Raw genomic sequence first — 13,686 nt, forward strand, 5'->3', positions numbered from 1 at the left:
TGGCTGCTAACGTCTAGTGATCTACAGGTTACCAGTGCAGTTCTGGAAAGCCAACTCCACCTTCCCGTTTTGAAAAAGGAGGTTAAATTGAGTACCATGAATGCTCGTTATAGCAATACCTGTCATTTGTAAGTATATAAATAACAGAAATTGGGTAGGAAGCACTGAATAAAATCAAGTTAGTATATACTACGCCAACGAATTTAAGGTTTTCAGTTTCAGAAAATGAAAGGACCATTTGCCATCAGATATGCTCATTGGATATGTTTAAAAAAAATGCTCATACTTTCTTTGAAGATATAACCTTAGCAATTTTCATTTGTTCCTTTTGAAAGTGGTTAAAAACTGAGGCTTTGGCATGGCACATTGATTCCATTGTGAACGTCTATTTAAGATTGTCAAGTTATGAATGACTGGGTCTAGAAATAATATACTTGAATGTTGAGACCTGTGAAGCATTTAAGCTTTAATTCACTTTGTCAGTATAAGGGAGTACTTGAAATGTTGGGTGATAGCTGGAAAATGTTATATCATAAAGGAAATTTTCAAATTTTCTAAGAAATCAGAGAAGAGTAATATGCATTTCTCCCTTCATTTATTTTGCTCAGAAGCCTAATTTTGTAAACATTAGAGACATTACAACAGCAAAGAATTACAGCTCTCGTGATTTCTAGCAGCTGTTCACCAATCCTGTATGACTACCTTCACGTAAGAACATCCACAAGAAAAAGCAACTTCAGTAGTTGGAGGCTGTTAACCTCCATCTATTGGTAATCTTGGTTTTGTTCAGGGCCTGCAAACCAAAATGGCGCTGAAATTATTCTCTTGATAACGGTTGCATATACCAAACAAAATGTATTGCAAGCTTCCAGTACAACACAACTGTAATGTGCACGATAGAAAATGAACGCAATCTTAACATAATGTCAGTGTCAACATAAGTCTACATTTTTCACTCTAACAATCATAATGGAAGATGATTTACCTATTCCATACAGTGAGTAGTAACTGGTTGGGGAACTGGACTAAGTCCACCCCTGGATGTTATAATCCGTGTCATTAATAGATTTGAAACTTTACAATGGCTATGAAATGTTATATTTTGTGTCAAGACCGGAGCTTAATGAACAACAGTGGTGCTCTCAAAATATCCTCCAGACGACCTCCCACAGAGAAGATCTTCGACTCCATGGCACCTCTTATCAAGTGAGCACCAAAGAAAGAGCTATTGATTCCTTCTCCAGTCATTACTCACCAAGCCCATCTTGCAATTGAAGGTGAAGAGACTGGCAGAAAAGGTTTCTTTATTACAATGAGCTATCTTCTGGTACTTGGTGGTCTATATGCTCCAGTCATGGCCTTATAGGCCCTGATAGACCTCACCACACATAAGCTAGAATGGTCTGGGAAGGCTGTATAATGAACCGTCCTGATATTATACTTGGTTTTTCTATACACCTAAAATGTAACACGTTCAGGTGTAAATATCATAGCTGACCCATACATTGTTGTAACATCATACACTCTTATGAGAAATTAGGCATAAAAGCATTACAAGTTTACCTGATCAGGGCTACTGGACCACTCGCATTGGAGTTTTATTTTATGAGGTTGAGCAATTTTTAGATTTCACTGGACCCTTCTGGAGGTGGACAAAGAACAGGTGTTCTGTTCAGTCAAAAACTGAATTAGCAATTAAGATGCCTTTAAATCGTATTCTTGTCACATTTGCTCTGTGTTCAGAGACAGAGGTCAAAATCAGTTTGTCTTGCAATGCAAATACTTTTCCTTGTGACTGCAGAGTTTCAGGATTTTGTAAGGTGAACTGTCTGACCTATGTGAAATGAAAGGCTTTTGGTATCAGGTTTTTCCAAACACACATTTATATAACTACCTCAACTTTACAAACATTTCAGAATATTTCAGTAGCTGTGAAAGACCATTTTGTTCTACTTCTGTGTGATGAAAACAATATTTTAATAGAATGGAAAAAGTCAGAACACTTTACTTGGTGATGTGCAAATGAAAGATGTTTTGTGAAACCCAATTTTCACAGCTTATTGTTAATACATTATATGGTTTTATCAGGAAAGCTGCATGTTACTGGGGAGGTTTTTGGACATTTATTTCAAATTTACTGTCTGTACATGACCGTGGCTATCACATCATGCTTTAGTGTTATATTTGTCAAAAGTGACTGTTTAAACATAAACTGAGAAACACTCCTCCCCTGATGGTAAAGCTATTAGTAAACTAAGAGGCAAGTCATGCATGGATTATGTGTACCCTATAGCTAGATTTATTATACATGGAGCAAATGTTTAGTGTATTTAATCAGACAAAAGAGGATTTTTTTTACAGCAGAAATGCTGAACTCACATATTTGAAGGTGCACTAATATGTGAATGAAGAAAAAGGTGACTGTAAAATACAATATTTGCCTGAGATCACACAATTTGAGACCCGTTTCTGGGTCAAGTACATTACAGTCGGGTCGAGTAGGTTATTCAAGCTACTCGACCTGCAGGTCTAGTAATATTTTAATAATTTTTTCGAGGCCTGCTGATAACTTTTTCCTGCATAAAAAGTCATTATCTAGGCAAGGTTCCAAGGGGCGTAGCACCACATTAACATCCCACAGCTGAGAGTACCTCTGCTCTGGAAGAAAAGGCAGCCTGCCCCCACCCCTCCCCATATGCCAAGGGATGTTCATCTATTTGAATCTCATTGTTTGGCTCGTTGCTAACTGATATTGCTAGTCGGCAAGCATTGATTGTGTGAGAGGCCAGACTAAGAAGGGACAGTTCCAACAGAAAATTCAGAACATAAACTATATCTGCTCCCCACAGGATCCTGCCCCCCACAGGATCCAGATTGTCTCATACAGCAACAGGACTGTCTGCACCAAACTGAATTGCATTGCTTAACCGTGGACCTCGACCAAGCCTTCCTGATTAGTCCTTAAGCTTGTTCCAAAAGATCTGTGATTCACCTGTGTCTCCAGTAATCTCCACACCACAAGCCGGAGAGTTCAGTCTAGAACCAGCTGGTGCAAGTTGCCCCAGGAATCCATCAACATGTTGTGATTTTGGGAATGTGAAGTATGAGAATCCATAGAAAGTTCCTGAAGAACTGGAAACCAAGCATGGCATCTCTAAAACAGTTTCACTAAGAGCAACATGCCTGCTGTTGTCTGACCTGTGCCTTCAACCTGGTAATCAACGAAAATGGCAGGAATGTGTAACTGAAGCATTGGCATCAGTCCTGCATGAATGCATTCATCACCAGTGCCATTGGTTCTAATCTCCAGTTCAAGAAATTAGGTAATTGGTGGTTGAGAAAATGACCCTCCTTGGTCATGAGCACTTGCATGCGTATTGGATCTGTCTTCCAAGCACTGAAGTCCTAAATATCAGGAATTCAATCCACTGTGAGGCTGAACTTTCTCAGTAGGTACTCTGCCGTCACTGATAGTTTCCTGTCTACACAGACCTGCCAAAAACCTTGGCTAGTTCTGCCAGGATTCTTGATCTTGTCCATCTGCGACTGTTTATGTATCCGACCACCAACATGTTGTCCATCTTGAGGAAAATGGAGCACAACACTGACTTGTGAGGCACCTCACTACAACTGATCCTGCAAACAGTTCTAGGCAGTTGATGTGCAATTCCCTTTCCTGCGCTGACCACAGTCCACCTTGGTAATCTCTCTACAGCAAGTACCCCAGCCCAAGAGGCTTGTGTTCTATGACTATATCCAAGATAGACCAGATGATGGCCCTGCCTTGTCAGGCCTCCTTGTGTTCCAGCTACTTCCAGATTTCATTTCTAGCATCTACTCTGTTGGATCCATGATGCATAAGGCAGACCCTTCCTAAGATTGGTGGTTTTCAGCCTTTACCAGGCTCGATAATGTAGAAGCCCCATGAAAATTGCTTGAATTGATGAAACAGGCAGTCCTACTACTCTGGCCAAGTATCTCCACAATACATGATCCTTTGGCAGGGGAGGTCTTGTTCCTTCTTTTGTGGTGTCATCTTTTTCACCAGGACCTTCAGTGTTTGCTTTACTGAATCTATGATGAATCCCAATAACTCCATTGATTGTGAGGGTTCCTCCTCTGATTTCTGATTGTTGATGATGAAACCAAGATCTTGTAGTAGAGATTTGCCACTTTGAAGTCGCCCGAAGGCGTACAGCACTCTGATTCATCAATACAATGATGTCCAGATAGATGATTAGTCCATGGGTCTCGATCAAAGGAACATGAAAGGAAGGTCTTTAAATTCATACACCTCCTAAGATGAAGGAAACTCGTGGGCGTAAATAAATCTGGATTGTGAAGTAGGCATCCTTCAGATCCAGCTTCACCACCCAATTGATTGGTAGCGATATGCCTCTTAGGAGGTGTAATACCTCCATCTTGAAATGGCGATACACCAGTATTAACATTTGCTACACTTTTAAATTCATAACCGGACAAAGGCCCTTGTCTTTCTTTTAGACTAGAAGAGTTAGTCTTTACACCCAGAAGATGCCTGTACTCCATATCCCTATACTTCACCTCTGGTCAGAAAGAACCATCAGAATGTTTTCTGATCCTGGTGTTAGAACTGCCTTGGTCATGGTATTCCTGGGAAGCTGGGAAGTAATGCATGCTAGTAGAACACCTCCTGCTTCTACTGCCCACTCCAAACACCTTTTCACTGAATACCCTCTTCATGGACTGTTGGACCTTGTCCAATGAGGAAAATGTGGTCATGAACGTACTGATTTCTTTAATAATGAAAGGGCTCTGCGAAGAGACCCCGTTCTGCCACTGGTCCTGCTTCTGTATTGGTCAGCTTACCTAGTTTTGGGTTAGTCTTAACTAAAACAGAGACAGTATGTTGAGGACAGTTAGGCTACCTGTATCTTTGGCTTCCTTGGCCACATCCAAGAGCTTGTTTGAAGGCCCTAAAATGCCCAGTATCTTGTCCTGGTAAACCTTTCAGGAACATGCTATCCCATTCATGTGATCTTTATAAATTTGATGGCAAAATGGGCACTATTATTACCAATCTCGAGGGTCAGGACTTCTTCGTTACCCAAGAACTGCTAGGGTATTATCCCTTAAGGCAACCTCTCTTTGTTCATGGTCTTCCTTATTGTACTGGGCTTACTTTGCCGCTCGGCACATACTGCCAAATGTAGATTGTAGATGACATCAGAGTCTAACATGTGGATAGCTTTTTTGCCCCTCAGCATAAGAGGTGTCTTCCAACCTCAGAAGCTTGGCACCACCTTCCGGTCTCCAAGGCCGGCTAGGACACGGCTCACCCACTGGCAGCCCTCATCATCGTCAGGGTCACCCGATTCTTCCCCTTCATCATTTGTTCTTTTGCTAGGATTCATATGACATGTAGTCCTATGCTGTTGTACTGTTTCTCATGTTCAGAAAAAAAGAGGTTTGTGAGCAAAATAAATAGAGAAATGTATAATCTGAGCCTCTGGTCCTGACAGAGAATGGTTCCTGACTGTGTTTTGCTCTTGACGTACTTGTGTTCCCGCAACAAATTGGGTTTGTCCTGTGTAGGAAGCATGCAAAATGCTAATTCTGTTCCTGTATAACTTTTGCAGGCCCGAAGAATTTATCGAATGTGATGCTCCAGTAGATCATCTTGGAAATAAAACAGATGATCTTGAACATGGATGTAAAAAGGTAAGCACTGAAGGCTAACGTAACTAATCAGTTATCCCTTAATACCTAATGTGAGTCTGAAAAAGTATGAGGTAGAAATGCTTTTCATTGCTAATGTTGTATGATCCGTGGCTGCTTTCTTTTGTTTTTCACATTGTTTGGGACCAGGCTGGCTGAATCTGTTGGGTGAATAGTACAGTGCACATCTTGTAGTGTAAATATCAGCAAGGTCAATTATTTATTGTCTCTGAGGTTTCTATAAGGGTAGAATTGAGGATCTGGTACTTAGAATCTGGTGCAGTCTTTAGAAAAATGTTTAATTAGTGGTTTCATTTATTATCTCATACTCAACCCCATGCTTATTTTGGATACTGACATCCCATTAGGCAGTTCATCCTCCCACTATGATCCATCCTTTTGATGATCTTAGTGAGGGTGACTTCGCCATATTATTTGGAGTAGGTCTCATAGGTTGCCATGGATTGTTTGCAGGGCTTGCATTTTGGCATTTTGGATCCCGACACTGAACTGGCGGCAACCTATGTGAACCTCAAACAGTGGCTGGCCAGTACTCCATAACAAAAAAGGGATAGATATTGTGTCTACCTTTTTACAAGTGCATTAAGATATAATGTTCTTATATAAATACTTGACTTGTAATAATGCGTACAGGTTATCTGTCACATTTTTGGGCATTTTTACATTTTTTTTTTTTTTATTGCCTGCCAATCCTTTTGTGAATATTTTAGAAACACTTATAGTCTTTTCATTGGCAAGTGCACAGTCTCTTGTGTTCCTTCTGATGTTGCAGAAAGACAGTGGTTTAGTTAACTATTGTGTAAATAACTTTACCTCCTGAGAAAGAGTTGGAGCTTTGTTACTGGTTTTACCATTGACTGAGCACAAATCTAATTTAAGGCTAGGAAATAATTCTATTGAGAGGCCTTATTTAATTTGAAGTTTCGTATTGCATTCCATTTTCCTTAGCAGAGAGGCATTTGCCATTGTTTCATATTTCTTTTTTAAACATTTTTATTGTAATTTTAATCATTACAAACAACACAGCTCTGGGCACAATAGCCGAAGAACATGTAAATCAATGTATGCTATACATTATTCTCTATACAGTTGCCTGTGACACATCAAAGGATAACAATGAAATGTACATAATGCAATATGGAAATCGACCCATCCCAACCATAGTAAAGTCTGCTCGCCTCATCTCAACCCTTGCCTCTGCCTTTGATCCATAGTGTATCACATGAACTCAGTGGTCATCTTAGTTACCCACCAATTCCAAGATCTTCGTAACCCACAGTATGCAACAATCAGATTCATCTAGACCTGCTCCTTCAAGTCATGTGCAGATGGTGGGGAACTCTCGGGGTTTCTATTTCTCTTTCTTTAAGACAATTCACTAGGTGTTCCCACGCCTGGGCCTTCTTAATTGAACCATGTACCCTACTCACCTCCTGGAATAATACTGCTTTTTCATATCCTGCCCACTGAATTAGGTCTTCCTTCCATTTGGCCAGCCTAAGGCTCCTAGTAGCTTTCCAATGCATGGTAATTTCTCGCTTCACAAGAGTCAGGGCCAGGTCCATAAAGCTAGTAGTAATTTTACTTTTATTGGTGCGTGGAGAACCCCCTCAGCAACCAGGTCATAGGACTACAGGGGATCCTCTGTTGGGTAGTCTCATTAATAAATTCTATTACCTCTCACCAAAATCCAGCCAGAGTGGGGCAGCATGAAACCATATGGAGCATAGCTGATAGAGACGTCTAGCTGCAGATTCGGTACCTTTTGATTTTCTCCAGGCGTCAGACTGGATCCGTAAACTTTTGCTCGGGCAATACCCCTGCGTGTGTCATCGGTTGGATCAGTTCAGCTCCGAGTGACGTAGTTGGTAGCAGAAGTGACGTTGCAGTGACCTATATAGGCGCTACCCAGGCATGCTGGTGTCAGTTCTTTTCTTTCCGCACCAGGTAGTACAGATCCAGAGAGAGCTATCCCTCTGTCACTTTTCAACATGCTTTTTTTTCTACGTTTTGTTGAGTTTTTCTTCAAGTCTGTCGAGAGTGTCATGTGGTGCCTGTCACCATGCCATGTCTGTTACGAACCCCCATCTCATTTATCTCTGGTGCCTTGAGCGCGACTACAACTCCAAGTTGTGTGGGACTGCCGGACTTATGGCACCGTAAGGCTTTGAGGGAGTGGTCCCTAAAACTGCTTGGGGCCCGGGATTCGACAACACCGGCACACACGTCTACTCGGAGGTCTCGGTCCCAGTTGAGAAAGGAGGTCGTGGGACCACTCCAGGAGCCCTATGTCCTCTTCGTCCCATTCGAGGTCCTCTGAACACTCGGGGAAGAGAAACAAAAAGAGAAAGTCGTCCAAGATGACTTAAACTTCACCTCGGCCAACGAGACAAGCTGGGAACATCGGCGTTCCTGGCATGGTTCTGCAGAGCTATTGCTCAGTTCGACTCAGCGCCTCACCCCGTTTTGGGAGCCTGATCGACACCCACTCAGATTAAGACATTTTACGAGGCCATGTACTGCGTATTCGATTGGGCTGACCCCCCCCTTCCCCCCTCCTGGCATGCCTTCGGGCCCTGCAGAGTCAGAGGAGTCCCCATCCGGTTCCACGCAGGCGGCTTCAGCATCTGCACCAATGGGATTGTAAGGATCTGGACCGGCGCTGGTCATACCGAGGCGATCTTCTCCGAAGCTGCCGGCAGTGCCAGCCCCATTCTGATTCCTGCTGAGTCGGAAACGGTGTCGCACTACGCTGATTCCAGCGCCAACGGCACCCACTGGTGCCAGATCTTTGCCTGAGCCTTATTTCACACAGCCAGACATATGAGAAGATTGGAGGGGTCAGTGGACCCTTTAGAACACCAGCAGGGGAGCAGTATGGACTGGTTTGAGGAGCTAGGAGAGGCCAGTGTTCTGGACACTGCTCCAGATACTGTCTTGCTTTTCCCCCCCCCCCCCCAATTGTGGCTATGGAGGAGGTGGCTTCCTATGAAATAGTAGTGTGTACAGCAGAAGAGGTCCTTAACCCCTAAGTGCCCTCAGTGGCTGTCAAGATGAACATCTTGTCAGAAGTGCTTCAGCCTGGAGCTTCTACATTCAAACCCCTTCTGCCCTTTAACAAAGTACTTAGACATCCTGCCGGGATCATGGTCCAAACCCAGCCCAGAGTCTCCTGTAAATAGGACGTTCACCTGCTGCCATCGCCCTGCACCGCATTCCCTTCCGCTCCATGGTACAGGGAATCCAAAAGACTGGACCATCATGGGAAGATTGTTTTCTTCCACCAGTCTGACACTGAGGTGGGTGAACACCTTTATGCTTATTGGGTCGATTCTCACACACCATTTGGAAAATGGTTGCACAAGTGTTGCCTCAGGTCATGGAGGAAGCCCAGGCCATCCTCTCAAGCAGTAAAAGATGGGAGGGATGCAGCAAAGGAAATCTTGGGGTATGGCCAAGTTCTTGGGCCTCTTGGCGCCGACCCCCGCCCCCCCCCCCGCCCAATGTCTGGTTTTCGTCCCTTTTTTGTGGCTACAGAAGGGGCATGGACCGCGTCAGCCCTATACCAGCCACCATTATACGAATCCACCCCAGGCTATGCAAGGATGTGGGCGTGGTACCGTCAGACCTAGAGGATCTGCTGGCCAGAAGTCATCCGCTACCCAGCCCCCAGCAGTTGCAGCCTCAAAGCCCTCCTAGTTTGGCTCTTCAGGACCATGTTGGCCCAGTTGGAGGAAGAATACACCATTATCCCCTCCACTGGCAGTCCATAGCATCGGAATCATGGGTACTGCAGATCATCAGGAAGGGCTATGCCCTGCCTTTCCAATCCTTTCCTCCCCCAGTACCTCCAATCTTAGAAAGGCTGGCTGGGGATCATTTGTTTCTGCTCAGAGAGGAAGTTACAGCTCTCTTGCCCAAGAGAGCCATAGAAATGGTCCTTATATCAGAAGTAGGCAGTGGTTGTTATTCCAGCTACTTTCTGTTACCCAAAAAGAGACAGAGTCTTCGCCCTATTCTATACCTGTGGACTTTAAATCTCTTCCTCAAAAAGGTGAAGCTCAAAATGCTCACATTGGCTCAAGTCTTGTCTGTCCTAGACCGTAAGACTGGTTGGTAGTGCTGGACTTAGAGGATGCATATTTTCATATTCCCATCCTATTGGCCTCACAGATGTTATCTGCGGTTCAAAGTAGGCTACAGATACTTTCAGTTCACCGTGCTGCCATTTGGTCTTATGAGCGCCCCTCAGGTGTTCACCAAGGTGATGACTGTGGTCATAGCTCATCTGTGCAGGTCAGGAGTTTCAGTCTTCCCCTATCTCAACGACTGGCTGTTGAAGGCGAGCTTGAACCCCCCCCCCCCCCCCCCCACCCCCACCCCACCCCCACCCCCACCTCGAGACTATGGCAAACCTTTTACATTTGCTGGAGTTCACTGTAAACGTGGCAAAGCCTGACTCCTTCCCAGATGCTCTCTTTCATAGAAGCTGTTCTGGACACAGTGTAGTTTCGGGCTTATCCTCCCAAACAGCGAGTACTAGATATTCAGGCTATGATACCGATGTTTCGGCCTCTGTCCTGGGTTTTGGTGAGACTGACTCTTAGGCTGCAGGGCCTCATGGCCTCCTGGATCCTGCTAGTAAAACATGCCAGATGACATATGCAGGCTCTGCAGTGGAATCTGAAGTTCTAGTGGGCGCAGCATCAGGGAAATATCTCTGACATGGTCCAGATCCCGGCGGGAACTGCGAAAGACCTGCAGTGGTGGATTACAAACTGTGATTGAGTCAAAGGTACGGAGAGTCTGATATCCCAAGCATTTGAAAATGAACATTGATCCTCTGATTAGGCTGCTTCACTAGGATCTTCTGTCAAAGCAGCTGGGGAGGGTTCTTCACCCAAACCTGTCAGTTCTACACCCTCCTGCATGGAGATTGAGCGGCGACAGTTGACCGCTTTTGACCTTACTCCTGAAGTCTGTAATGTTAACTTGGCAGCCAGGCGTTCCTCCACAAAAACAGTATACGCCTGCTATTGGCAAAGATTTGTAAAATATTGTCCAGAGAAGTCTATAGATCCTCTTTCCACTTGTCTCTCTGATATTCTTCTTTTTATTCTTTCTTGTGCCCAGCAGGGCTCTGCTTTGGGCACTCTTAAGGGCTATCTGTCTACTCTATCCTCTTTTCTGTGGCTGCCTGACCCACCTTCTTTATTTAAGTCCTGTATTGTAAATAGGTTTCTAAAAAAAAGCTTGTACATATGTTTCCCCTACACCCTTCATCCTGCCTCAGAGGGATCTTGACCTAGTTCTCACCTACTTCATGTGTTCTCCCTTTGAGCCACTGCACAACTGTCCCTTCAGGCTCCTCAACATAAAAACAGCCTTTCTCGTGGCCATAACATCTGCCCGGAGGGTGAGTGAGAAACCGGCCTCGTCATCCACGCCCACATATCTCATGATATTTCCAGACAAGGTAATGCTTCGCAACCATGTCTTTTTCCTTCCGAAGGTGATGGCCCCAGTTCATTTTGGACAAAATGTCACCCTGCCCACCTCCTTTACATCCCTCTAAGGAAGATAAGTGCCTCCACCGACTGGACCCAAAAAGAGCATTGTCCTGCTACCTTGACCGCACAGTTCCGGGAGGAAAACCAACTCTTTGTGTGGTACATGGACACAAAGAAGGGTCGGGAAGTACAGAAACAAACCATTTTGTGCTGGGTCTTTCTCTGTATTAAGATCTGCTACACCCTGCCTAAGAAGCAGCCTCCAGAGGGCTTATGTGCCCATTCCACCAGGGGAAAAGCTGCGACCACTGCATTAGCCCATGGAGCCCCAGTCCTGGACATCTGTCAGGCAGCACCGTGGGCGTCCCTGCACACGTTTGCTAAACACTACTGCTTGGACAGATGGGTCCGCAGGGATGGGGATTTTGCCAGTTCGGTCCTGCAGGACTTTCTAGTCTGAAAACATTTGCCCGCAGCCCACCGCCAGGAGGATAAGGCTTGGGTATCTAATCAAAGGTAAGGAATCTGCAGCTAGAAGTATCTATCAGATGAACAAGTTACTTACCTTTTGGTAATGCATTATCTGATACAGACTTTATCTAGCTGTAGATTCCTCACACCTGCCCATGCCTCCTTGCTCTGTGGATTTGTTTGCTAGGGTCAGACTGTGTTCCTTAATGTCAGGGCCCTAGCTTGGACACACATTTGCACCAGTTCTTGTCATGGCTCTGCGCTTCTGGCATGCAAAATCATGTTTAAAGTAACTGACACCCTCTCGCCTGGGTGGAATCTGTATAGGTTACCACAACGTCACTTCAGGCGCCAATGACGCCACGTGAAGCCGAATGGAACCACCCGACGGCACGCGTAGGGGTATTGCTCGAGCAAAAGTTTCCAGATCCAGTCGGATGCATCAGAAAAATCAAAGGTAAGGAATCTGCAGCTAAAGTCTCTACCAGATAATGCGTTACCAAAGGTAAGTAACTTGTTCTTCAGCACCATGCTCTCTGCATCTGGGGAAGCATGCCTCAGCTGCTCGGAAGATCCTAATGGTTTACCAGCAATGAAGTATGCCCTATGTAAAAAGTAAAAGTGAATTCATTTGAATCTAGCATTTTGAGACACTGTATAGGTGTTGGCGAGTATTGTGGCCCATTCTGCCTCTGCGATTTGGAATGTTGTGTCCCTCTCCCATTTCTCGTTCAGTTCTACTAAAGGTGTAATAATCAGGCCACAGTGTACAAGGAGGTCAGCTTCACCAGTCCTCCAGTGATCGCGCAGTGTCGCCACCACCACTCTGTGCAACAGGAAATTACTCCTTGGCATTTCGAAAGTCGTTGAGAAGTCGTTGAACGCTAGGAGCTTCCCATCTCAGTAGACGTCACCCTGTATGCAGACCACTCCAGCAGCCCTCTGTGTCCCACCCCTTTGTATGAGCTCCAACCCTTGTAGTGGAAGATCCAGTGAGTATGGCCTGTGGACAAGAGTACACCGTAGGCAGCTCTGCCGCAGTGCTAAATAACCTGCAGATTTATAGGACCCTCCTGTTCCCCATCAGCCCCCATGGAGTGATAGTCTGGGATTCAGTAAGACCTTAAATAGGGTTTGGAGTCTCAGAACCAAGCCTTTGGCATCTCTGCTACAGTTTATCCAAGGCTAAATCCACTGGTAGAACCACTGGAGTTGCACCGCTAAATAATAGGCCTCACGATTTGCTGCCGCAAGTTCCCCATTCCCCCCCCCTTGCACCCCCCACCCCACCGCCTTCCCTCTGCTCTAGGGTGCTGCAGTTCAGACCTTGACACTCTGCTTCTATTCATCCAGATAAGCTCAATCATTGGTGAATTTAGGTCCCAGAATATTATACGGTGAATAATGACCAGCAGTATGAAATGGAAATACAACAGCTGGGGGAGTGCCACCATTTTGCCAGTGCGATCCTTCCTGGTAGGGTGAACAGTGAGGACTTCCATAAGTCTACATTAGTTAGAAGCAGTCTAAGGGCTGCACCAGTGTTACCATCTGGGAGCTCCTGAGGGTCATGGTAAATCTGAACACCTAGGTATTTCATGCAAGGCCCTTCCCAGAAAAAACTGCTCCGGTCCTGAGGTTGTGGCACGTTGCCACAGAGTGGGAATAAGTGAGACTTCAGCCAATTAATGCAAATGCCTGATGTGCTGCCAAAGTGCTCCAGGAGTGAAATCGCTATTGATTGGTCCGCATCCACATTGCATAGAAACAAGATGATATTGTCTGCATACAGGATGGTGAAGTGTGAAGTGCCTTGTAGTTCCAACCCCTGATACGATGCACTAGCGCATGCGCTGCTAGCAAATGGCTCAACTGCGATAGCAAACAGTAACTGGGAAAGGGGGCATCTCGGTCTAGTTCCCCACCCTGTGATAAATGATTCAGAAATAATTTTACCGGTTTGAATTCATGCTGTAGGTGCCAAATG

The 13,686-nt window shown here is 45.0% G+C and overlaps 1 protein-coding gene across 1 annotated transcript in view; it reads left to right on the plus strand.

Moving 5' to 3' along the window:
* Positions 1-13,686, plus strand: part of TM2D2 (TM2 domain containing 2) — a 47,289-nt gene that overhangs the window by 12,400 nt on the left and 21,203 nt on the right. Inside the window, exon 2 of the mRNA XM_069213869.1 lies at positions 5,619-5,700. Coding sequence (XP_069069970.1) covers positions 5,619-5,700 — 82 coding nt within the window. The remainder of the gene's footprint in view (positions 1-5,618; positions 5,701-13,686) is intronic.

This window comes from Pleurodeles waltl, chromosome 11, assembly GCF_031143425.1.
Source record: "Pleurodeles waltl isolate 20211129_DDA chromosome 11, aPleWal1.hap1.20221129, whole genome shotgun sequence".
NCBI classification, from domain to species: domain Eukaryota; kingdom Metazoa; phylum Chordata; class Amphibia; order Caudata; family Salamandridae; genus Pleurodeles; species Pleurodeles waltl.